Here is a 27,483-nt window from a genome sequence, read left to right on the forward strand (position 1 = left end):
AGAATTTTCTATTCGCAATTCTGCTAATCTTTCATTCGCAATTCTGCTAAGCTAAGATACACTCCCAGAGGGCGGCGGCCTAGCGTGTGCAATGCTGCTAAAATCTGCTAGCGAGCAACTCAGAATGACCCCCATAGTCATCTGTGTCAGATAGAGCAGGCAAACCACGCTTTTGTGGCCCTGCATGAGAGGGGGGCTGTACCGCATCTGCCCTAGCAACTAAATCTGCAACAGCTTGTTGTAGTAGCAGAGTTTTCTGCACATTAGCATTGAGTTGTGAGGACACATCAGACATCCTACTTTTAAGAGACACTAGCCATGTGGGATTTGAACACTCTCCCCAAGCCTCTTCACTGATGATAATGGAGAGAATCTGATACGGAATATACTGCACAGTTTGTGTTTAACCATGTTTCACAGTAAGCACACTAACATACACACACACACACACACACACACACAGTATTATTAGCAAGCCTGCCCTACTGTATGCGAGAGGAGACAGAGAGAGAAGGACACCAGCACAGCCCCAGTGAGGTTGTCAATTTACTATATCACAGTAAACACAAATTCTGTCCTACAGAGGACCAAGATAATGTACAATAGTGCCTCTCCCACTTTGCTACACCCTATCCCATTGTTTCAGCGTGTCTTGTGAGGTGGGAAGCGCTGTCTGTGGCTGCATTAAGCAGAGGAAGGCACCAAAATGCCTCTGGTTCCACTCTGAAGTAGCTCCCCCCCCCCCCCCCCAAATGGCGCCAGAGCTACAGTGAATATTTATACTGGCAATATCTCCGCTTAGCTTTAAAACATCACACAAGTGCTAGTTAAAACGACTGATAGCCAGTCTACACGGGGGGGGGGGCTCTAGCGGGACCCCCCCAGGAGGGTCCCATATGCCACGCCCGCGTCCAGCCTCACTTTGAACCAGGGGACCCCCCTAGTGGGGCCCCCTGCTTTGTACACACCACAGACGTCACCTTCAGGCAGTTTCAGGCGTGTGCAGCGTGCTGCGGCTGTGACAGACAAGGCGCAGTGCCCCGCTGAACAACAACCCCTCAGGATGGTAGTCCTGCAGCGGGGAAGCGGCTCTGTACCTCGCAAGGCCGGTGACAGTCACCCCCCCGACTCCCACGGTGCAGGTATGCGGTTGCCCAAACAGCATACCGAAAATAACAAGTAAGTAAAAATAAATTGAAGAAAACTCTCTGGAGCTGCAGAGATGTGCATCCTCTCCTGAGGGCACTTTTTTCTAAACTGCCTGTGGGAGGGGCATAGAGGGGAGGAGCCAGCACACCCAGTGAAGAAAATGTAAAGTGCACTGGCTCCTTTGAACCCCGTCTATACCCAATCGTACTAAGTCTCCCCCAATATCCCTTATGGATGCTAGAGAAACATGCACTGTTAGGGGTCCCCAAGGACTGGAGTTGGGAAACATTGGTGTACACAAACGCCCTTCCATTCATTAGAGTATACAGATTTCTTTGTACTGTATATGGATATATTAAAACACACACGAGTCTTCAGGTATTGTAAGGATTTTATTTTCTGCTTTTTATCTTCCAAAAATAAATATATAAAAAGAAATACCACCACGCTTCTTTGTGGCTATGTTTCCAAGTTAACTTAAAATACTGGTGTTCAAGAAATGCTACACCCCCCAAAGCTATAGGTTGACTATAGGGGTCTTTTCCAAAACATCTCCTTTAGGTCCCTCAAATGTGAGAGAAAGCCACCATTAAAAAATGGAGAAAGTGCAATGAAAAAAAAAAAAGAACCGCAAACCAAAAACATGCCCACAGCACACGACAATTGATAGAACAATTCTGTGTTAGGGTTAGACTGCAATATAGTGGCCTGTATGTATCAACTGCATATCTCCTCCATGTGATTATGTACAGCAGGGGTTTCCAGCCATGGTCCTCATGGCACACTAACATTCCAGATTTTATGGACAACCATACTTGAGCACAGGTGACTTAATTAGTTCCTTAGTTATTTTGTGTTAACCATCTGTGACCAAGCATGGATATCCCTAAAACCTGGACTGTTAGTGTGCCTTGGGGACTGAGGCTGGGAAACACCGATTTACATAGTCTTAAGCTTGACTACAAAAACAATAAGGCAGATGTATTAAGCCTGGAGAATTGATAAAGCAGTGATAAGTGCAAGGTGATAACGCACCAGCCAATCAGCTCCTAACTGTAAAATTTACATATTGGAGCCGATTGGCTGGTGCGTTATCACTTCTCCAGGCTTGATACATCTGCAATATTCTTTACCCAATTGCATCAATATCAGACGACATGCCATGTACTATAAACATGGCGGCAGCCGCTGGTAACATTGTGATTCACTTCTATAACACAAGTATAAAATACTCAATGTCTCTTCTGGTTTTCTAGGATATGGAGGATTGTATAAAGAAGTCAAACGTTAACTACATGTCGTTGCTGCCTCTTCATAGCCTTCCGTTTTCATGTCATTGAGACCCAGATCTTCATTCTGCTCAAAGGATCGCTCATACTTCTCGACAGTCATTTCAGGGTCCTGCTCCGGGGCATAGACATTCTACAGAGGAGAGAAAAAGAGGCCACAGTTACCATGTGGGCCATTCTTGCTGTATTGGTCTTTACCAGTCTTTCCACTAGAGAACATTGTTATTACCTGTAGGAAACTGTTTCCTGCTGGATCATCCAAAATAATATGAGCTTTCATCTGTACCTCTAGGATCTGCACAAAAAGGAAGAATATTTAGGAAAATGGTGCAGCAAGTGGGGTATTTACGGAAAGGAAGATGCTCTGTACAGGCTTCCCAGACATAAGCTCCCACTATCAGGGCCGTTTCTTGCCAATAACACTCCCAGTGTGATGGGTGGGCCAACAGGTCTAGAGCGGCGGTGACATAAGCAGACGCTAGCAGAGTGACTGCACAGCAGCCAGCAATTGTCAGAGGCTGGCAGGAGCCCCATGTAATTGTACGGCTTATCCGTCCTTAGAAACGGCTCTGGCCACTGTTTTCAAGCACTTTAATTAATGGATTTCAAAAGGCAATAGTACTGCTAAACAAGCCTTATTCAGCATTAATCACTATTGCCCAAAGCTGCCGATCATCAGCGAACAGAAAATCTTCTCCAAGTCTTGCTTCATAAAAGCAAGGAGAGCCCGCTTTCTATAACAGAGCCTCAGTTTATCAGCACTTAGTTGTCCACTACAGTGCATTTCGGACTTCTAATGATCACCACTAGTTTGCAAAGTATCACCACTGAGACAAATACTTCACTCAAAATAACCTCTACGTGGCAACACACCTGATCAAATTTCCTGCCAAATTCTTGCAATTTCTCCCTCCTGTCTGATGTAGAGCTGTCGCCAAGAGTGAAGGGATTTTTGTGAACAACCTAGAGATGAAGCAAATAGACTTGGTGGCTTCAGACGCATTGTACACATTATAGCACCAGGTATAGTCTTGCAGAGCAGCATTCACAATCAGTTTGTGTTCTCAAATAATTGTTATATTATCTATGTATTTTGCTCTTTATACAAGAGAGCATCTCAAGTATGAAGACGTGTCTGGCTTTTTCTTCTAGTCACACTATCTCCTGTCCACTCTACCCTATATCCTCACATACGTATCAGCCATTTGCCATCTCCGGTAACAGTCCCTTCTCCCAAGCACTATGCTCTTCATCACAGAACTGCCTATAGTTGCATCACATGCTTCCTTTCCTTACAAATCATACAGAGACCTGTGAGCTTTCATTCAAAAACTCCAGAGAAGGAACAGACTATAGCAATAAAGGATACAATCGGTACTGAACTTAAGGGCCACTATTTACTACTAATTCTTCTTGACCTCCTCTCCTGCCTTATACGACACGGTTGCTTCTCACAAATATGCTGCATTCCCTTGGTCTATTAATACCGCCCCTATCATGGTTCTCATCCTAGCTGTCAGATCACTACTTCAAAATGTATCTATCCGCTCTCATTTTGTCTTGGATGTTAGGACATCCAAGACAAAATGATGAGAGGACAGATACATTTTATAATAAATCTTGCAATTTTTGAAAAGTTGAGGTAACAATAGGTCGTTGCCTCAACTTTTCAAAAATTGTGAGATCATTCAACCAGAATCTACATGTATCTAATGTGACTATTTCTATTAACACCAATTGCTGATTAGAGTTATTCCTAGAGTCAAAACTGCCATTTGTTCCTCACTTCCAATCTTCTTACATGTATTTAGGAAACAATCTTAAACATTTGCTGACATAGTGAGGCAACAATCCTTTTCTTATAAGGCATTTCTGAAAAATCTCCTGCGGTTCGGTTCAGATACTATATAGAACACAGTGCTATGCAAAAAAGAGGAGTATTCTACTGGTTACATAGAACTATACTACTGACCTAGTCATTTTGACCACATTTGAAGCACATGGAGAAAGTCAAGCATGTAACTATACAACAATTGATAAAACCAGCATCGAACAACATCAATCGTCTGACTGTGCAAGTTAAGAGGACACATGGAACCGTATCATCTCTTACCAAGTCTCTGATGTCTTTCAAGAGTCCTTCCAGAGTGGTAAACTTTCCCCCTAGAGCTCCCATTCCCAGCTCAAACTCCAGTTCAGGAATGCTGACACTGCAAGTTTCAGACTATCAAATCAAAACAGCAAAGTGATCATTTTCCAAGTGCTGCATGTATAACTATTTACATAACTGCTCTAAAAGGGTCCAGAACTAAAAAAACATTAATATAGAGTAAATACAATGAAGATAAATAGCTATACAATATACCATTTTAAATATTTTGAACCTAATCTTTCAAATCAATGAAAAAAAAAAAAAATCCATGAAGGACTGAAACCTTTAAATGTGCAGTTTCCAATTATTCGTTTGATATGGTTATTGATCTGGCTTTATGCAACATGCCAATACTACGTACTTTCAGGATATCTCTTGTAAGATCAGATGGGTCTGTGATGTGAAGAGTAATTCTGGTGCCAAGAGGTTCTATAGCCCCTCCTGATTTGACCTGAAATTAACACAATGAGGGAGATTCAAATGTTTGAAAAGTCGGTTGGATGTCTGTTTTTTCCTGTCTATTAGATTGTTTTTTCCTATATAATAGACAGGAAAAAACAGACATCCAACCGACTTTTCAAACATTTGAATCTCCCCAAATTTGTCTCATTCCCCGTACGTACGTTTTGAAATACATACATATATAGTATTCTTTTTTGGGTTTGAACAGCAGCTAAAGCTTACCTCATTGGTCCGATGGCTGCAGACATCACAGTTTGTTGCCATGATAACAACTTCTTTGAAGTGAGGGATTTCTGTTATTCAGTTAAGGAAATGAGCCCATTATCAGTTTGTACCACTACCTTAAGTACCATCCAGCACACTTCCCAAGCCAGTCTGTAAACGCTGATGCCCCCTAGAATCTATCCAAAAGGATTTATTGTTTTTTTTTTGTTTTATTGCCTATTTAAACCAGTCTGGTGGCTTCTAAAGTCCACTGAACTATTACCTGAAACACCTTAACCGGATAATGAGAGCACTAAGTGGGTCCATACACCTTCAATCCTCTCTTGCTCCTTTTCTCTCTAGAATGTGTAGTATTGTGGCATATACTGTTGGTATATAAATGTAAATGATAATACCGTGCAGAATCACCCTTCCAAAATGGAATGGGGAAGGATTATAGGATTACCAAGGCACCACTATACACCAGGATGGAATATGGGCTGTTTATGTTAGAAATATACTGTATTAGTCTAAGTCATGTTATGCTAATTTGCATCTGTCTATACTGTAGTGTAAAAGCATCACTAGAAGGATACGCACTAATTTCATATTGGTGGCTGCAGGAGCATTACATTCGGGGCAGTTAGTCTGGAACTGAAGCACCTGTAATAAAGAAGAATGTATTAATTTGGTTTTTTTTCTAGATGTATTCCAGTGTGTAATAACTTTTATCCGATGCCCCAGAAGTGGTTCATCCACTGCTAAACGGGTGCCCGTGAAGCCCTACACTGTAAGGCGGCACACCCTGCATTATCCAGAGGTAGACCTTTAAAACTTTTTTTTATTCACAGGGGTTTATTGGAATTTTTGTACTTCTGTTGTCTAAAACAATTGGTTGGCACTAGATATACCAGAAAGATTAAGCCCTGAGGCTCGAACCAGGAATACAGAGTTACAAAAGGAACAATAATCATAAAAAGAGGACAACAGTACAACGAATACAAGTGTGAAAACTGTAAGGGTCCAGAGTTTCCTATGGGACAGGGAAAATAAAGGTAGACTGAATATGCTGGGGACATACCAAAGCTGGCCACAGGGGAGGGTATTCTCAGAAATAGCCATGCGGAGCACCATCCAACCAAAGATGACATCTTTGGAGACATGTTGAATCCATAGAACAGGGTTCCAAACCTTGGTCCTCAAAGAACACTAAGCAGTCCAGGTTTTGAGGATACTCTCATGCTTGAGCATAGATGGTTCAATCAAAATAACTGAGGTACTAATTAAGTCACCTGTGCTAAAATATTCCTAAAACCTGGGTCGTTAGTGCGCCTTGTGGACAGTGGTTCTGAAATGCTGCCTTAGAAGCTTGTGAACGTAATGAAAAGACAACATCCAGAGAGAGAAGAAAGCCCTCTTTCTCTGGAAACCTATCCCTGTCTAGTACACAAAACAATGTACTAATTAAATGGAACTTGTGGCCACTGCAGCTGGAAAGGAGTGCTACGTCTTAATGAAAAATCATCTGTTTTTGTTAAACACCTAAGAGTTGAAGTGCGTTAAGCATTATCCGGCACCTAAAGGCACCTATTTCGTACTAATTCCGGTAGTGCCATAAACTTTTTCCTCTACTTTTTTAACTTAGGGGGTAATTCCAAGTTGATCGCAGCAGGAATTTTTTTTAGCAATTGGGCAAAACCATGTGCACTGCAGGGGAAGCAGATATAATATGTGCAGAAAGAGTTAGATTTGGGTGGGTTATTTTGTTTCTGTGCAGGGTAAATACTGGCTGCTTTATTTTTACACTGCAATTTAGATTGCAGATTGAACACACCACACCCAAATCTAACTCTCTCTGCACATGTTATATCTGCCTCCCCTGCAGTGCACATGGTTTTGCCCAACTGCTAAAAAAATTCCTGCTGCGATCAGCTTGGAATTACCCCCTTAGTTTTGATGGTTTGAAGACTTGTGAGCAACACTGTGAAACCAGAGACACCTACATAGGGACAGAGAACCACTATTAAAATTGGGATTTCTTAAAAAGTGTTCCATCTCGAAGGAGGAAGCTCACAACTTTCTGCTGGTTTCATTGAAACTTTTTCTTTTTTTCTCCCCGTTTACATGTGGATATAATATTGACTAACTGAGAAAGGCTCATCACAAAAAAACGACTGAGGACAGTACAGCGTTATTATAATATCATAAGAATGCTTTTATATTTTAAGTCTATAAATATTTAGTAGTACTTTGATTGTACAAACTGCTTTGCTATCTTCGTGTTGACTCCTATCCCATTACTTGCATATCATTAAAGAGCCGAGAACTGTAGACCTACAAGACAGGGCCCACCAGTCCCCGACCCTCCTCCACGTGGAGAAAGCAAACAGAGGAAAAAGCAAACAAAAAACTTCCAGCTAAAGAAATTTAAGTTCACCAAATCCAATGGGTCAAAGGAGGGTGCTGTAACACTGGGCCCGATTCAGAGGTGCAGCAGGAGGGTTTGCTGCCGCGTTGTCCGTAAGTACATATACAAATGCTGCTGGAGGAGTCTTTTGTAAAAATATGCCTACTGGCGGCTTCTCACATCCACAGTCTGAATTTGAAGAAGCAGTACCGGAACCACTGCGTACATCGGCTGGGCCATCGGAAGACTGATAAACCCGAAGGATTCTTACACTTACAGTGAATTTGAAGACAGACACTGGCTTCAGCAGGCCCACAAAACCATTGCAACACTCCAATGTTTTGAGGAATGCTAGCGGTCTCTTCCCCCAACGCCTGCAGCATGTCAATCATGTTGCGGCATCCAGGGAACTGCAATCCCGAAACTATTGGTCATTTGCAATAAAATAGGGACTTCCTGCAGGCCTGCATTAGGCCTTCCCATCAGCACCAGGTGGAGAACCCAATGGGCTTTCGCAAAGGATGAATGTAGGCTACACATGCTCACTCCCCAAAGTAAGATCGTAGCTCAGATAAAAGACAACTTTTTTCTACCAAACAAGAATGAGGGAGCAGAGAACTGGACATTTAAAAAATAAGAATTCACTTACCGATAATTCTATTTCTCGTAGTCCGTAGTGGATGCTGGGGACTCCGTCAGGACCATGGGGAATAGCGGCTCCGCAGGAGACAGGGCACAAAAATAAAGCTTTAGGATTAGGTGGTGTGTACTGGCTCCTCCCCCTATGACCCTCCTCCAAGCCTCAGTTAGGATACTGTGCCCGGACGAGCGTACACAATAAGGAAGGATATTGAATCCCGGGTAAGACTCATACCAGCCACACCAATCACACCGTATAACTTGTGATCTGAACCCAGTTAACAGTATGACAAACGTAGGAGCCTCTGAACAGACGGCTCACAACAATAACAAACCCGAATTTGTTTGTAACAATAACTATGTACAAGTATTGCAGACAATCCGCACTTGGGATGGGCGCCCAGCATCCACTACGGACTACGAGAAATAGAATTATCGGTAAGTAAATTCTTATTTTCTCTAACGTCCTAAGTGGATGCTGGGGACTCCGTCAGGACCATGGGGATTATACCAAAGCTCCCAAACGGGCGGGAGAGTGCGGATGACTCTGCAGCACCGAATGAGAGAACTCAAGGTCCTCCTCAGCCAGGGTATCAAATTTGTAGAATTTTGCAAACGTGTTTGCCCCTGACCAAGTAGCAGCTCGGCAGAGTTGTAATGCCGAGACCCCCCGGGCAGCCGCCCAGGATGAGCCCACTTTCCTTGTGGAATGGGCCTTGACAGATTTAGGTTGTGGCAAGCCTGCCACAGAATGTGCAAGTTGAATTGTGCTACAAATCCAACGAGCAATCGTCTGCTTAAAAGCAGGAGCACCCATCTTGTTGGGTGCATACAATATAAACAGTGAGTCAGACTTTCTGACTCCCGCCGTTCTTGAAATATATATTTTCAATGCCCGGACCACGTCCAACAACTTGGAATCCTCCAACTCGTTAGTAGCCGCAGGCACCACAATAGGCTGGTTCAGGTGAAACGCTGACACCACCTTAGGCAGAAAATGAGGACGCGTCCGCAGTTCTGCCCTGTCCGTATGGAAAATCAGATATGGGCTCTTATATGATAAAGCTGCCAATTCTGATACTCTCCTGGCTGAAGCCAGGGCCAGTAGCATGGTTACTTTCCATGTAAGATACTTCAACTCCACCGATTTGAGCGGCTCAAACCAATGGGATTTGAGAAAATCCAAGACTACATTAAGATCCCACGGTGCCACTGGGGGCACAACCGGGGGCTGTATATGTAGTACTCCTTGTACAAAAGTCTGGACTTCAGGAACTGAAGCCAATTCTTTCTGGAAGAAAATCGACAGGGCCGAAATTTGAACCTTAATGGACCCCAATTTGAGGCCCATAGACAATCCTGTTTGCAGGAAATGTAGGAATCGACCCAGTTGAAATTCCTCCGTGGGGGCCTTCCTGGCCTCACACCACGCAACATATTTTCTCCAAATGCGGTGATAATGTTGTGCAGTCACCTCCTTCCTGGCTTTTACCAGTGTAGGAATGACCTCTTCCGGAATGCCTTTTTCCCTTAGAATTCGGCGTTCAACCGCCATGCCGTCAAACGCAGCCGCGGTAAGTCTTGGAATAGACACGGTCCCTGCTGAAGCAGGTCCCGTCTTAGAGGTAGAGGCCACGGATCCTCCGTGAGCATCTCTTGAAGTTCCGGGTACCAAGTTCTTCTTGGCCAATCCGGAGCCACTAGTATCGTTCTTACTCCCTTTTGCCGTATAATTCTCAGTACTTTTGGTATGAGAGGCAGAGGAGGGAACACATACACTGACTGGAACACCCACGGTGTTACCAGAGCGTCCACAGCTATTGCCTGAGGATCTCTTGACCTGGCGCAATACCTGTCCAGGTTTTTGTTGAGGCGGGACGCCATCATATCCACCATTGGTTTTTCCCAACGGTTCACAATCATGTGGAAGACTTCTGGATGAAGTCCCCACTCTCCCGGGTGTAGATCGTGTCTGCTGAGGAAGTCTGCTTCCCAGTTGTCCACTCCCGGAATGAATACTGCTGACAGTGCTATCACATGATCTTCCGCCCAGCGAAGAATCCTTGCAGCTTCTGCCATTGCTGTCCTGCTTCTTGTGCCGCCCTGTCTGTTTACGTGGGCGACTGCCGTGATGTTGTCCGACTGGATCAACACCGGCTGACCCTGAAGCAGGGGTTTTGCCAGACTTAGAGCATTGTAAATCGCTCTTAGCTCCAGTATATTTATGTGAAGAGACATCTCCAGGCTTGACCATACTCCCTGGAAGTTTCTTTCCTGTGTGACCGCTCCCCAGCCTCTCAGACTGGCATCCGTGGTCACCAGGACCCAGTCCTGTATGCCGAATCTGCGGCCCTCTAACAGATGAGCACTCTGCAACCACCACAGAAGAGACACCCTTGTCCGTGGCGATAAGGTTATCCGCTGATGCATCTGCAGATGCGATCCGGACCATTTGTCCAGCAGATCCCACTGAAAAGTTCGTGCGTGGAATCTGCCGAATGGAATCGCTTCGTAAGAAGCCACCATCTTTCCCAGGACTCTTGTGCATTGATGCACAGACACTGTCCCTGGTTTTAGGAGGTTCCTGACAAGTTCGGATAACTCCCTGGCTTTCTCCTCCGGAAGAAACACCTTTTTCTGAAACGTGTCCAGAATCATTCCCAGGAACAGCAGACGTGTCGTCGGGGTCAACTGAGATTTTGGAAAATTCAGAATCCACCCGTGTTGTTGCAGCACTAGTTGGGTTAGTGCTACTCCGTCTTCCAGCTGTTCTCTGGACCTTGCCCTTATCAGGAGATCGTCCAAGTAAGGGATAATTAATACGCCTCTTCTTCGTAGAAGGATCATCATTTCGGCCATTACCTTGGTAAAGACCCGAGGTGCCGTGGACAATCCAAACGGCAGCGTCTGAAACTGATAATGACAGTTTTGCACCACGAACCTGAGGTACCCTTGATGTGAAGGGCAAATTGGGACATGCAGGTAAGCATCCTTTATGTCCAGGGACACCATAAAGTCCCCTTCTTCCAGATTCGCTATCACTGCTCTGAGTGACTCCATCTTAAACTTGAATTTTTGTATGTACAGGTTCAAAGATTTCAGATTTAGAATAGGTCTTACCGAGCCGTCCGGCTTCGGTACCACAAATAGCGTGGAGTAATACCCCTTTCCCTGTTGTAGGAGGGGTACCTTGACTATCACCTGCTGAGAAAACAGCTTGTGAATGGCTTCCAATACCGTCGCCCTGTCTGAGGGAGACGTTGGCAAAGCAGACTTTAGGAACCGGCGAGGGGGAGACTTCTCGAATTCCAACCTGTAACCCTGAGATACTACCTGCAGAATCCAGGGGTCCACCTGTGAGCAAGCCCACTGTGCGCTGAAATTCTTGAGTCGACCCCCCACCGCTCCTGAGTCCGCTTGTAAGGCCCCAGCGTCATGCTGAGGGCTTTGCAGAACCCTGGGAGGGCTTCTGTTCCTGGGCAGGGGCTGCTTGCTGCCCTCTCTTACCCCTTCCTCTGCCCCGAGGCAGATATGACTGTCCTTTTGTCCGCTTGTTCTTATAGGACCGAAAGGACTGCGGCTGAAAAGACGGTGTCTTTTTCTGTTGGGAGGGGGTCTGAGGTAAAAAAGTGGATTTCCCGGCAGTTGCCGTGGCCACCAGATCCGATAGACCGACGCCAAATAATTCCTCCCCTTTATACGGCAATACTTCCATATGTCGTTTGGAATCCGCATCACCTGACCACTGTCGCGTCCATAAACTCCTTCTGGCAGATATGGACATCGCATTTACGCTCGATGCCAGAGTGCAAATATCTCTCTGCGCATCTCGCATATAAAGGAAAGCATTCTTTAATTGCTCTATAGTCAATAAAATACTGTCCCTATCCAGGGTATCAATATTTTCAGTCAGGGAATCCAACCAGACGACCCCAGCACTGCACATCCAGGCTGAGGCGATGGCTGGTCGCAGTATAACACCAGTATGTGTGTATATACTTTTTAGGGTAGTTTCCAGTCTCCTATCCGCTGGATCCCTGAGGGCGGCCGTATCAGGAGACGGTAACGCCACTTGTTTTGATAAGCGTGTGAGCGCCTTATCCACCCTAGGGGGTGTTTCCCAGCGCGCCCTAACCTCTGGCGGGAAAGGGTATAATGCTAATAACTTTTTTGAAATTAGCATTTTTCTATCTGGGTTAACCCACGCTTCATCACATACATCATTTAATTCTTCTGATTCAGGAAAAACTACAGGTAGTTTTTTCACCCCCCACATAATACCCCTTTTTGTGGTACTTGCAGTATCAGAGATATGCAAAGCCTCCTTCATTGCCGTGATCATATAACGTGTGGCCCTACTTGAAAATACGTTTGTTTCATCACCGTCGACACTAGATTCAGTGTCTGTGTCTGTGTCGACCGACTGAGGTAAAGGGCGCTTTACAGCCCCTGACGGTGTCTGAGACGCCTGGGCAGGTACTAACTGGTTTGCCGGCCGTCTCATGTCGTCAACTGATTTTTGTAATGTGCTGACATTATCACGTAATTCCATAAACAAAGCCATCCATTCCGGTGTCGACTCCCTGGGGGGTGACATCACCATTATCGGCAATTGCTCTGCCTCCACGCCAACATCGTCCTCATACATGTCGACACACACGTACCGACACACAGCAGACACACAGGGAATGCTCTTATCGAAGACAGGACCCCACTAGCCCTTTGGGGAGACAGAGGGAGAGTTTGCCAGCACACACCCAAGCGCTATAATATATATGGGAACAACCTTATATAAGTGTTGTTCCTTATAGCAGCTTAAATATATCCAATATATCACCAAAAAATGCCCCCCCTCTCTGTTTTACCCTGTTTCTGTAGTGCAGTGCAGGGGAGAGTCCTGGGAGCCTTCCTCACAGCGGAGCTGAGCAGGAAAATGGCGCTGTGTGCTGAGGAGAATAAGCCCCGCCCCCTATTTCGACGGGCTTTCCTCCCGTAGTTTTAGATAACTGGCATGGGTTAAATACATACATATAGCCTTAATGGCTATATGTGATGTATTCTTTTGCCATAAGGTATTAAAATATTGCTGCCCAGGGCGCCCCCAGCAGCACCCTGCACCCTCCGTGACCGCTTGGTGTGAAGTGTGTGACAACAATGGCGCACAGCTGCAGTGCTGTGCGCTACCTTCATGAAGACTGAAGAGCCTTCTGCCGCCTGTTTCCGGACCTTCAATCTTCAGCATCTGTAAGGGGGGTCGGCGGCGCGGCTCCGGGACGAACCCCAGGGTGAGACCTGTGTTCCGACTCCCTCTGGAGCTAATGGTGTCCAGTAGCCTAAGAATCCAATCCATCCTGCACGCAGGTGAGTTGAAATTCTCTCCCCTAAGTCCCTCGATGCAGTGAGCCTGTTGCCAGCAGGACTCACTGAAAATAAAAAACCTAAAAAACTTTTTCTAAGCAGCTCTTTAGGAGAGCCACCTAGATTGCACCCTGCTCGGACGGGCACAAAAACCTAACTGAGGCTTGGAGGAGGGTCATAGGGGGAGGAGCCAGTACACACCACCTAATCCTAAAGCTTTATTTTTGTGCCCTGTCTCCTGCGGAGCCGCTATTCCCCATGGTCCTGACGGAGTCCCCAGCATCCACTTAGGACGTTAGAGAAAGAGTAGATATAGTACACCCATTCAGTTCTTACTTGAAATAGCAGTACAAATCAGCCCAACCAAAAGTGGAGGAAAAAAAGTGGGAAATCCCTACACGCCACACCAGGGGGAATAAAAGTCCAGAAATGGCTTCCTAGCCCTGAGCATGGTGTGATCCACACTGTATAAAAATATATAGCTGTAAGGATCAGGGAATCAACAATCACACTGTTAAAGCCAGCAAAAAGGTAAACTCAGAAGAAGAGGACCTGAATTAACCTAACAAGTCTCAAAGGCTGGTGCCCTTTGGGCACCCTGCCACATACAGTAAATGATGTCTGCATATCATGCCCATCCTACCTAGCCCACTTCCAGATTCACTCTTTCATACCTGTATAGAACCAAGTCTGTTATTGCTGTAATGTATTGGGATCTACCATTTACAGATGAACTTGCCGACGTACAGGAAATATGCCTAGCATAGCATCTTACCTCATCTCTCATGTCTTCTGCATGGACCTCAGAAGTCTCGTCAGAACTGTGCTGCCCATTCAGGCTCTTTCCAATAAGAAACCAAAAGAACATATCACTTTCACAAGGACACACTTAATTTACAATTCCCACTAACAACATTAGTTTTTCAATTTGTCTTTGTTTATAGCAACACAGATCAGCACTGGAAAATTAAATAGGAGTCAAGTGGACGTTGATCTCACCTCTATCCCTAGTAAGGAATCCTGTTCTTTGCTTCTCCTGTAGTGTGTTACTGTAAGGGCTTCATCTTTCTGGGGGGCAAATATATTCTCCACAAAACTGTTTCCAGAGGGGTCATCTACGACCTAGAACAGGTTAATTTTGGACACGCGCCAATATTATAATAGACACTGTGTCTAAATCAGCAAGTTCTGCATCTTATATCATACAAGGCGGTGCCCACAACTCCTAAGATGTGATGAGTCATCCTAAAGCTCCACTGAAGTAAAATCAACACTGGCACAGTTCTACTTCTATTGGGCGTGGGTTCTACACTCCCAATTGCTACACCTCCCTTTTAGTCTGCCTTTTCCAAGGTCTGGAATATTTTTGGGGATACTTACAGTACTTTAAACATACACAGTAAACCGGTATACGTTGAACGCCGCATCTGCCCCTCTGGGCCAGACGTAATGACATCAGTTCGGTGGCCATGCGGGATGCCGGCTGAACTCTTTTTTTAAAGGGGCAATCACAAGGCATAACCGCACAGCCGTTGAACTCGGACATCATTACATTTTTATCCTGACTAAGCAATGCAATCTATTAAAGTGCAATATGAATAGACGTTTGCCTAGAAGAGGGGCAACTTAATGTTTCATCCCAGTAAGACACTGGTGAAACACGCAGCTGACATGCTCACTAAGATGAACCATCATAGAATGATGAAAGCCAGGATTCCCCTTCACCACTAGCCAATCAGAAGTAGTGTATGGTAGTCACTTAGTTTATTTTGAACATTTATATTTGCTCTTTAGGTATAGTGGGTAAGTAGCACCTTCGTAAAGTTGACAATATTCTTAAATTAAGCCAGATAACACAACCCAGGGTGATTGGGACGAGCCTAACTATGGGGGTAATTCTGAGTTGATCGCAGCAGGAAATTTTTTAGCAGTTGGGCAAAACCATGTGCACTGCAGAGGAGGCAGATATAACATGTGCAGAGAGAGTTAGATATGGGTGGGGTGTGTTCAATCTGCAATCTAAATTGCAGTGTAAAAATAAAGCAGCCAGTATTTACCCTGCACAGAAACAAAATAACCCACCCAAATCTAACTCTCTCTGCACATGTTATATCTGCCTCCCCTGCAGTGCACATGGTTTTGCCCAACTGCTAAAAAATTTCCTGCTGCGATCAACTTGGAATTATCCCCTATATTATTTTATTTGCTATGACTTTTTGCCAGTGTTAGACAGACAGTGCCACAGATGTTGGCGATTCATTAAATGAGAAGTATTATCACCAGCGCCCATCATTCAGTGTGAACTGATTTGACAGCAAGCCATGTGTTTAGCCACAGCATTGTAAATAAAACCTATGATCGTACCCCTGAGGGATCACACCATATTGTTACACACTGGCAGCACAACTGCCCAGCCTTACACTATCTAGACAACACACAACGCTTGGCCGTTTAATTCACTGACACTTGACCAGTCTAAGCATGCTTACAATAGTGAATGGAGTCTCCCCAGCCTTCATGTTCTGTAATTTTGTAATGAAATCATCAATTTTCTGTGCAACTTGTTCATCTTCAGCCTATAGGGAAGAGATATAGATCTGTGATGCCTATATATTTACTGTATGATAAATAACGCCATTTAAGAATAATGTAAATAAGATTCATAACTGAAATTGCTCAGTTCTGGGCTCCAGCTTCAGAATTCATTAACTCGTTGAACAGTCAATGAGAAGGATTTAAAAATGAATACACAGGCCAGGGTTAGGCCCAGAATGACAGATCAGCCCACATACACCAATCTTCATATACGTCATATTCGCATCACTATTGCGACAGAAGTACAATGCAGAGACGTGCAGCGACTACCGACTCTGGCATTTCATGTACTTCTGTGTGCGACTCAGTCACTCATCTGGGTAAGATGGCAGAAGACAGAGGTCCTATACTAGCGTCCCCCACATCATTATGCTTAATCTCCAACTTTATACCAATTCCTTGCAATAAAGCACTAATCTAGTCTGCCTGGTTCACTGTTAAACCCTTTTCACATCGCCAATGCCGGATCCCACCCGGGAATTGGAAACTAGGCCTTCCTGGGTGGGATCCGCCATTGGACCCTAACGGCAGTCTTCCCGACCCGGCAATTTGCACACCGCCTCTCCCTATGCAGTGAACGGGTCCCATTGACACGAGAACCCGTTCACGCCGTCATTGGCCCGGTATTCAACCAGGAAATAACACTGCTTTATTCCCGGGTTGAATTACTGGGTCAGGCGACCCGGGAATTCGACCATGGCTCCTTTCACATCGCACACTGACCCGTGTCGGCCCGGCAATATGCCTGGTCGATACCAGGTTATTTGTGCTGTGAGAAAGGGGTATTCGTGACTCTGTATGCTCTATACGAGGCACATAAGATGCAAAATTCAGGACAAGGTATGAAAGCCTGGGGATCCTACCTAAGGCGGAGTGTGTAAGTCACACCAAACATCTTACCCCAGGTGAATGAGGACACATCTGTATGCACAGAGCTCAGTGGAAATTAGGATGTAACAAATCTAACATCTCTATAGAAGTTACACGGCTGTATGTCTCAGCAGAACCGCCCATACATTTCTGCTATTAAGAGTTACTCGCTCAGCGTGTCAAACTGCGCTAAAACATAGCAAATAAAAGAAATTAAGAAAATATATAACTTCTACATAGAAACATTGCCAACAGAAAAGTACGATTATAGAGTTTGACAGATTTTCTTGTCATATCTGTGTCTCTTCTATATTCCTGTACAAATTCAGCTATTGACACTGTGCTTCCCCCAAAGTCTGTCTTTAAGGAACCCTAACCCCCCTGCAATACAGCAAAACCTGGTGCAATGCCAGTATAAATTCTGCATACAAAACCCCCCCCAAAACACACAAAGTCTTAATCCCCCAAATGTCATCAGTATCCAGGAGAAACCTCTGTGTACGCAGTCTGGTTTTTTTGGGGGGGGCTCCTGATAGGTATCACAGCAGCAGATTCTTACCCTTCGGAGGGGCTGTTCCTGCTGCAGACCCACAATAGTCCTTTCAAGGATTCCTTCAATTGTAGTGAGAGCTGGTAGAGAACAGAGATTGTGAATCACACAGGTATGTTCAGGGCCATACAATAATAGGTGTTCAGATATATATTGTGTTATACACACACACACAAACACACACACACACACACACACACACCTCCTTTCTGCGTACAAGCAGGGATCTCAAAATCAATCTCCGGGATACGGGTTGTTGCATAGTCTGTTTTCACCACCTCACGGTTCACATCCTATATAGATGAAACATTAGATTGTATATTTGGGGCATAGAAACAATCAGAAGGCCATGGGAACACTTATATGTACTCATATCCTCTCTCATTTTGCAGTGTGCTAGCCCAAGATTCTAATATAATCCAGCCCCATCCCCCCTTTCCTGTAACTGCTGCCTTGCCTCTTGCTGATTATCTCCTCCCAATGGGTTGGGTTCAGGTGGCCGGCGTTTGGGATCGAGACGGTCACCATACCGACGCCGGGATCTCGAGCTTTAGATTGCCAGCAGGGGGCAAGCGCTGGTATGATGACCAGCAGGATCCCAAACACGGGTCTCCCGAACCCAACGCATTGTACAACTTGTTTCCTCACCCTCCTGTTTCTGACACGAAGCGAATACCGGACACCTTGCTCCATGATCCGCCCAGCAGACTGGATCTCTGTGTTGCACCAGCCACATGAATCGCAGGTGAATGAGCTGACAATGATCTCCTTGAAGAAAGGCACTTTGGTGAACAAAAGTCGTGTCACCCCCTGAAGAGAGAAGAATCAGACAGATACAGTGACCCGTAAGCAGGCTGTGCCTTCATCTACACAAATGTTACACAAGTCTATCTGCCACATGTGTTCGGGGTGCTACGCAGCAGTTTACGCTTTTAGTTAATAAAATGTATTTGCACATTGTGCAAAACTTGTACATTCACAGAATCTGGCTATGTAGGGAGTGTTTTGGGCATGGGAGTATTTATACATACTGCACTGTACCTCATAACAGTCCCAGACTGTGAAGATAAAGGGGCCAATTTACTCAGCCTTGGATAGAGATAAATCCGACGAAGAAAAAGTCCCAGCCAATCAGCTCCTAACTGCCATGTCACAGGCCGAGTTTGAAAATGACAGTTAGGAGCCGATTGGCTGGTACTTTATCTTTGTCGGATTTATCGCCATCCACGGCTTAGTAAATAGACCACAAAGGAGGTGGTCTCAGAAAGGGTATAGTCAAATCTGCTTCATGTTTGGAGGGGTGCTGTATGATAGGCATTCTGCCACATTACACACTGGAGAAGGGAGTTTGCAGTACATAAAATTGAAAAATGCACAGAAACGGGTCAGACAATAAAGCAGTTGTTTCTAATGACACAAGCCATTGGCATTTTTATTTGCAATTGGAAAACAAGTGGGACAGGCAGTAACACAGCACACGGTCACAGAGGCAGACCTGCAGCCATTACTAGCACACTTGTCAGCATGTGTAACGCTACATGCAGTCAGGGACAGTGCAAGGTTTCTCGGCACCCTAGGCAAAACTTCTGCCTACTGCCCCTTCCCCCTACCCGCCGTTAAGATGAATGGCATGCTGCTGGTCTCCCCCACCCCCAGTCTGTTGCATGGCTGCTCTCTTCTCCCCATCTTTCCAGTCTGTGTGGGTGCCTGCTGCTCACACCCTCCCCCCATCTCTGTTAAATGTCTGCTGCTCTATTCCCCCCACCATCTGTGTGCATGCCTGCTGCTCGTCTCCCCCCCCCCCCCCCCCCCACACACACACACACACACACTCCCCCCACACACACACGCACTGCTGCTCTCCCCCACTTTCCTTATCAAATGCAGGCAGTGCACTGTGAAGTGACCTTACCTGCAAGCTGCGATGCAGAGTTGGGACTGAATAGTCTGTGAAAAAGCCTGGAATGAAGAGCAGCACCGCATGTCACCCCCAGCCAGGACTCCAGGAGCTGTCAAAGTTACTGCCTGTGCCGGGTGGAGGCAGAGCTGGAGGCTGCAATACGGGAGCTTGGCAGTCGCAGCTACTGTAAGATACGAGTGTCGGGGGGATTGCGGCGGCTGTGAAAGGTAGGACCACACTACCTTTTTCAGGTAACTGTAGTTGGCTGCCCCCTCAGGTCCTGGTGCCCCTAGGCAGCTGCCTAAAGCTGCCTAGTGAAGCTCCGGCCCTGCATGCAGTCCCCGGCACACTTGTCAGCATGTGTAACGCTACATGCAGTCCCCGGCACACTTGTCAGCATGTGTAACGCTACATGCAGTCCCCGGCACACTTGTCAGCATACAGTATGTAATATCATGCAGCAGTCACTGACACACTTATGCATATATTGTATAAACAGTAATTCAACATACACACACAGCAGAATATATAATGGAATATACAGCACACTCCTCAAAAAAAAAAAAAAATTATATTATATTAATATATACGGACTACGAGAAATATATTTACCGGTGAGTAAAATCTTATTTTCTCTAACGTCCTAGTGGATGCTGGGGACTCCGTAAGGACCATGGGGATTATACCAAAGCTCCCAAACGGGCGGGAGAGTGCGGATGACTCTGCAGCACCGAATGAGAGAACTCAAGGTCCTCCTCAGCCAGGCTATCAAATTTGTAGAATTTTGCAAACGTGTTTGCCCCTGACCAAGTAGCAGCTCGGCAAAGTTGTAAAGCCGAGACCCCTCGGGCAGCCGCCCAAGAAGAGCCCACTTTCCTCGTGGAATGGGCTTTTACAGATTTAGGCTGCGACAGGCCAGCCACAGAATGCGCAAGCTGAATTGTGCTACAAATCCAGCTAGCAATAGTCTGCTTTGAAGCAGGAGCACCCATCTTGTTTGGTGCATACAGGATAAACAGCGAGTCAGTCTTCCTGACTCCAGCCGTCCTGGAAACATAAATTTTCAAGGCCCTGACTACGTCCAGTAACTTGGAGTCCTCCAAGTCCCTAGTAGCCGCAGGCACCACGATAGGTTGGTCAAGTGAAAAGCCGATACCACCTTAGGAAGAAACTGGGGACTAGTCCTCAATTCTGCCCTATCCATATGGAAAATCCAATAGGGGCTTTTGCATGACAAAGCCGCCAATTTTTTCACCCGCCTTGCCGAAGCCAAGGCCAAAAGCATGACCACTTTCCACGTGAGATATTTTAAATCCACGGTTTTGAGTGGCTCAAACCAATGTGACTTTAGGAAACCCAACACCACGTTGAGGTCCCACGGTGCCACTGGAGGCACAAAAAGGAGGCTGAATATGCAGCACTCCCTTGACAAATGTCTGAACTTCAGGCAGTGAAGCCAGTTCCATTTTGGAAGAAAATCGATAGAGCCGAAATCTGGACCTTAATGGAACCCAATTGTAGGCCCATAGTCACCTCTGACTGTAGGAAGTGCAGAAATCGACCTAGCTAAATTTCTCCTTTGGGGCCTTCCTGGCCTCACAGTACGCAACATATTTCCGCCATATGCGGTGATAATGGTTAGCGTTCACTTCTTTCCTAGCTTTAAATAGCGTAGGGATAACTTACTCCGGAATTCCCTTTTCCTTCAGGATCCGGCGTTCAACCGCCATGCCGTCAACGCAGCCGCGGTACGTCTTGAAACAGACAGGCCCCCTGCTGCAGCAGGTCCTGTCTGAGCGGCAGAGGCCATAGGTCCTCTGAGATCATTTCTTGAAGTTCTGGTTACCAAGCTCTTCTTGGCCAACCCGGAACAATGAGTATAGTTCTTACTCCTCTCCTTCTTATTATTCTCATTACCCTGGGTAAGAGAGGCAGAGAAGGGAACACATACACCGACTGGTACACCCACGGTGTTACCAGAGCGTCCACAGCTATCGCCTGAGGGTCCTTGACCTGGCGCAATATCTTTGTAACTTTTAGTTGAGGCGGGACGCCATCATGTCCACCTGTGGCCTTTCCCAACGGTGTACAATCATTTGGAAGACTTCTGGATGAAGTCCCCACTCTCCCGGGTGGAGGTCGTGTCTTCTGAGAAAGTCTGCTTCTCAGTTGTCCACTCCGGGAATGAACACTGCTGACAGTGCTAACACATGATTTTCCGCCCATCGGAGAATCCTTGTGGCTTCTGCCATCGCCATCCTGCTTCTTGTGCCGCCCTGTCGTGTACATGAGCGACCGCCGTGATGTTGTCTGACTGGATCAGCACCGGCCGGTGTTGAAGCAGGGTCTAGCCTGACTTAGGGCATTGTAAATGGCCCTTAGTTCCAGAATATTTATGTGTAGGGAAGTCTCCTGACTTTTCCATAGCCTTGGAAGTTTCTTCCCTGTGTGACTGCCCCCCAGCCTCGAAGGCTGGCATCCGTGGTCACCAGGACCCAGTCCTGTATGCCGAATCTGCGGCCCCCTAGAAGATGAGCACTCTGCAGCCACCACAACAACGACACCCTGGCCCTTGGAGACAGGGTTATCCGCCGATGCATCTGAAGATGCGACCCGGACCACATGTCCAACAGATCCCACTGGAAAATCCTTGAATGGGACCTGGCGAATGGAATTTCTTCGTAAGAAGCTACCATCCTTCCCAGGGCTCGCGTGCATTGATGCACAGACACCTGTATACGTATTAGGAGGTCTCTGTCTAGAGACGACAACTCCTTGGACTTCTCCTCCGGGAGAAACCCTTTTTATCCTGTTCTGTGTCCAGAACCATACTCAGGAACAGTTTACGCGTCGTAGGAACCAGCTGCGACTTTGGAATATTCAGAATTCAGCCGTGCTTTTGTAGCACTTCCCGAGATAGTGCTACTCCGCCGAACAACTGCTCCCTGGACCTCGCCTTTATAAGGAGATCGTCCAAGTACAGGATAATTTTTTCGGCCATTACCTTGGTAAATACCTCGGTGCCGGGGACAGACCAACGGCAACGTCTGGAATTGGTAATGACAATCCTGTACCACAATTTTGAGGTACTCCTGGTGAAAAGGGTAAATAGGGACATGCAGGTAAGCATCCTTGATGTCCAGTGATACCCTCCAGGCTTGCAATAATCGCCCTGAGCGATTCCATTTCGAACTTGAACCTTCGTATATGTGTTCAAGGCTTTCAATTTTAGAATGGGTCTCACCGAACCGTCTGGTTTCAGTACCACAACATTTTGGAATAGTAACCCCGGCCTTGTTGAAGGAGGGGTACCTAGATTTCACCTGCTGGAAGTGCAGCTTGTGAATTGCCGCCAGTACTACCTTTCTCCGAGAGCAGCAGGCAAGGCTGAGGTGAGGTAACGGCGAGGGGGAGTCGCCTCGAACTCCAGCCTGTATCCCTGTGATACTATTTGCAGAACCTAGGGATCCACCTGTGGGCAAACCCACTGGTCCCTGAAGTTCCCGAGACGCGCCCCTACCGCACCTGTCTCCATGTGCCTTTTATAGGCAGCATCACCTGTCCACTGCCGGGTTTCTAATAACCTCCTGGCAGAATGGACTTTGCATTAATTCTGGATGCCAGCCGGCAAATATCCCTCTGTGCATCCTTTATATATAAGACAACGTCTTTAATATGCTCTATGTTAGCAAACTATTTTCCCTGTCTTAGAGTATTAATATTATCTGACAGGGTATCAGACCACGCTGCAGCAGCACTATTTATGCTGAGGCGATTGCAGGTCTCAGTATATAACCTGAGTGTGTATATACAGACTTCAGGATAGTCTCCTGCTTTTTATCAGCAGGCTCCTTCAAGGTGGCCGTACCCTAAGACGGCAGTGCCACCTTTTTTGACAAACGTGTGAGCGCCTTATCCACCCTAAGGGATATCTCCCAACGTGACCTATCCTCTGGCGGGAAAGGGTACGCCATCAGTAACTTTTTAGAAATTACCAGTTTCTTATTGGGGGAACCCACGCTACTTTACACACTTCATTCATTCATCTGATGGGGGAACAAAACACTGGCTGCTTTTTCTCCCCAAAAATAAAACCCCTTTTATGTGGTACTTGGGTTCATGTCAGAAATGCGTAACACATTTTTTATTGCCGAGATCATGTAACGGATGTTCCTAGTGGATTGTGTATATGTCTCAATCTCGTCGACACTGGAGTCAGACTCCGTGTCGACATCTGTGTCTGCCATCTGAGGTAACGGGCGCTTTTTTGAGCCCCTTATGGCCTTTGAGACGCCTGGGCAGGCGCGGGCTGAGAAGCCGGCTGTCCCACAGCTGTTTTACGTCATCCAGCCTTGTAAGGAGTTGATATTGTCGTTTAATACCTTCCACCTATCCATCCACTCTGGTGTCGGCCCCACAGGGGACGACATCCCATTTATCGGCCTCTGCTCCACCTCCACGTAACCTTCCTCATCCCACATGTCGACACAGCCGTACCGACACACAGCACACACACAGGGAATGCTCTGACTGAGGACAGGACCCCACAAAGTCCTTTGGGGAGACAGAGAGAGAGTATGCCAGCACACACCAGAGCGCTATATAATGCAGGGATTAACACTATAACTGAGTGATTTTTCCCCCAATAGCTGCTTGTATAAACAATATTGCACCTAAATTTAGTGCCCCCCCTCTCTTTTTAACCCTTTGAGCCTGAAAACTACAGGGGAGAGCCTGGGGAGCTGTCTTCCAGCTGCACTGTGAAGAGAAAATGGTGCCAGTGTGCTGAGGGAGATAGCTCCGCCCCTTTTTCGCGGACTTTTCTCCCGCTTTTTTATGGATTCTGGCAGGGGTATTTATCACATATATAGCCTCTGGGGCTATATATTGTGATATATTTGCCAGCCAAGGTGTATTTATTGCTTCTCAGGGCGCCCCCCCCCAGCGCCCTGCACCCTCAGTGACCGGAGTGTGAAGTGTGTATGAGGAGCAATGGCGCACAGCTGCAGTGCTGTGCGCTACCTTGATGAAGACTGATGTCTTCTGCCGCCGATTTTCCGGATTTCTTCTTGCTTCTGGCTACTTAAGGGCGCCGGCGGCGCGGCTCCGAGACCGAACACCAATGGCCGGTTCCATGCGGTCGATCCCTCTGGAGCTAATGGTGTCCAGTAGCCTAAGAAGCCCAAGCTACCACCAGTTAGGTAGGTTCGCTTCTTCTCCCCTTAGTCCCTCGCTGCAGTGAGTCTGTTGCCAGCAGATCTCACTGTAAAATAAAAAACCTAACATATACTTTCTTTCTAGGAGCTCAGGAGAGCCCCTAGTGTGCATCCAGCTCGGCCGGGCACAGGATTCTAACTGAAGTCTGGAGGAGGGTCATAGTGGGAGGAGCCAGTGCACACCAGGTAGTCCTAATTCTTTCTTAGCTGTGCCCAGTCTCCTGCGGAGCCGCTATTCCCCATGGTCCTTACGGAGTCCCCAGCATCCACTAGGACGTTAGAGAAAATATATATATATATATATATATATATATATATATATATATATATATATATATATATATATATATATATATATACACACATACATACATATACATACATATACACACACACACATACATACATACAATGGAAGCATGCAGCGGCACTCAGAGACTGATTCCAAAAGTTTAAAGTGCAAAAGTAGTTGATTTAATCCATGTAAATAGAAACACAAAGGTGACCAACGTTTCGGGGCGCTGACGCCCCTTTGTCAAGGTGTATCCCCGAAACGTTGGTCACCTTTGTGTTTCTATTTACATGGATTAAATCAACTACTTTAAACTTTTGGAATCAGTCTCTGAGTGCCGCTGCATGCTTCCATTGTCTGTTTATACTTATCATACCAGAGGGCACCGGAGCAACAACTTTGGGGTGAGTGCCAGCTCTTTTTTGGAATATATATATATATATATATATATATATATATATATATATATATATATATATATATATATATATATATATATATATAGTTACTGGTACATTTAGCAGTGTACATGTAATGCTACATACAGTCTCAGGCACACTTCACAGTATACATAATACTAGTGACCCCCGGGCACAGGAGGGTGTGTACAGTATGCACCCTAATATCTGCCTGAGGTCACTACATCCAGCCCTAGCCCGGCCACTGCCCATCCCCATTGCTCCCAGCAGCTCCCCAGCCAGGCCAGCTTCCTACAGCGTCCCCCTTCCCCGGGGCTCACGTTCTGGTAGCAGCTCATGCACAAGGACTCGATCTCCACCGGCTGCTGCTCCTCATCCTCAGCGCTGATCTCCCGGAACACCGGGGCGGAGGAGGGGAGACGGAGAAGCGACATCCTGCCCGATCTCACACCGCGTCACCCGCTAACTCAGCAGCAGAGCCGACGCCGCTTCCTCCCTGTGCCACTATGTGCTAGCGCTGCTGCCTCCCTGCGTGACCCGGAACCAGCTGTCAGCTGCTCAAGGTGGGTGTCAGTCTTTCTCCTTCCTTCTAACCAGGGAATGGAAGTGCTGCCGCTGGCAACCAATCAGCTTACGCCTATCATTTTATAGCATGCACTTGGTAAATGATAGCAAATTGGGTGCTATGGGCTACAACTTCTCCACTTGTCATCTTTAGATGGTTTGATACATATGAGGAAAATAAGCAGTCATTCCAATCTGCATTTCCAATGGGAGAATATGTAATGTCATTGCTATTGTATCAAACCAGAACATAAATATGGCGCAGTCACAGCGCCTCTTGTTGCTGAAAGCCAGTAGGCTATAGGTGGTCATTCTGAGTTGATCGCTCGCTAGCAGTTTTTAGCAGCCGTGCAAACGCTATTCCGCCGCTCACTGGGAGTGTATTTTAGCTTAGCAGAAGTGCAAACGAATGGATCGCAGAGCGCCTACCAAAAAATTTTGTGCAGTTTCAGAGTCGCTCAAAACCTACTTAGCGCTTGCGATCACTTCAGACCATTCAGTTCCGGATTTGACGTCACAAACCCGCCCTGCGTTCACCCAGCCACGCCTGCGTTTTCCCTGGCACGCCTGCATTTTTACAAAAACACTCCCTGAAAACGGTCATTTGACACCCAGAAACGCCCCTTTCCTGTCAGTCACTCTGCGGCAGCCAGAAATGCTTCGCTAGACCTTGTGTGAAAATACATAGTTTGTTGTATCCGTACGTCGTGCGTGCGCATTGCGCCGCAAACGCATGCGCAGAACTGCCGTTTTTTAGCCTGCTCGCTGCGCTGCAAACAAATGCAGCTAGCGATCAACTCGGAATAACCCCCATAGGCCTGTAGAGTGTTACTTTTAGGATTAAGCAATCCCGTATCAGTCTTTTGGGATCCTCCTGGCCATTCCAGGAGAGTAGGAAAGTATGAAACACACACGCATACCCTCCAACTGTACCTTTTTAGCAGGTACAGTACCTTTTTTTATGGTCTGTACCGATTTTTGGCTCTCCAAACCTACTTTAAAAGTATAGGAAAAGGGGCGTGGCCACATCCCCTTTACCCATACCCACGCCCTTTTTCCGAATTTGTACCGGTTTTTATGTGTAAAATGTTGGAGGGTATGCACACGCGATGTATTGGACATGAACATTGAGCTTTCCAAATAATCTATCTTCGAAGCCCATCCTCATGTACTACCCATCTGTTCACTGGCAGCAGGTGGAGAGGGCAGAGGCAGCACTAGCCCATATAAAGCAAGGTTCTGGGTCCAGAAAAGTGGTACACAGCCCGAGCTACCTGTGTTGTGCCAGGGCTACTTTCTGCACAGGACTCGCATAGCACTCTGAGCAAAGACAGAACTAACTTGGGCCTTATTTAGTAAGGATTGCAAATTCTGCCCCGCAACGCTCCGTCTCCTCCCTGGAAATGGAGCGTTGCTG

The 27,483-nt window shown here is 46.4% G+C and overlaps 1 protein-coding gene across 1 annotated transcript; it reads right to left on the reverse strand.

Moving 5' to 3' along the window:
• Positions 1-1,522: 1,522 nt before the first annotated feature.
• ZPR1 (ZPR1 zinc finger) lies at positions 1,523-26,111 on the reverse strand. Its single transcript, XM_063943285.1, has 14 exons — positions 25,823-26,111; positions 18,324-18,485; positions 17,878-17,968; positions 17,685-17,755; positions 16,150-16,236; positions 14,660-14,782; positions 14,436-14,501; positions 5,853-5,919; positions 5,275-5,345; positions 4,952-5,041; positions 4,552-4,662; positions 3,312-3,401; positions 2,668-2,733; positions 1,523-2,571 (listed from the first exon to the last, which is right to left on the reverse strand). Exons 1-14 carry the CDS (start codon positions 25,934-25,936, stop codon positions 2,437-2,439), a joined length of 1,344 nt encoding a protein of 447 aa, XP_063799355.1. The 5' UTR covers positions 25,937-26,111; the 3' UTR covers positions 1,523-2,436.
• Between the last annotated feature and the right edge of the window lie 1,372 nt (positions 26,112-27,483).

This window comes from Pseudophryne corroboree, chromosome 10, assembly GCF_028390025.1.
Source record: "Pseudophryne corroboree isolate aPseCor3 chromosome 10, aPseCor3.hap2, whole genome shotgun sequence".
In the NCBI taxonomy this organism is placed as follows: Eukaryota; Metazoa; Chordata; class Amphibia; order Anura; family Myobatrachidae; genus Pseudophryne; species Pseudophryne corroboree.

What these genes read in the sequence shown, in the direction of transcription:
- ZPR1 (XM_063943285.1), bottom strand. Translation starts at nt 25,936, where the DNA reads ATGTCGCTTCTCCGTCTCCCCTCCTCCGCCCCGGTGTTCCGGGAGATC. An exon ending in AGGAACAGCCCCTCCGAAGG is followed by an intron (nt 16,237 to 17,684) that starts GTAAGAATCTGC and finishes TCTTCCCTATAG; the next exon opens with GCTGAAGATGAACAAGTTGC. An exon ending in TTGGCAGGAAATTTGATCAG is followed by an intron (nt 2,734 to 3,311) that starts GTGTGTTGCCAC and finishes CTTTTTGTGCAG; the next exon opens with ATCCTAGAGGTACAGATGAA.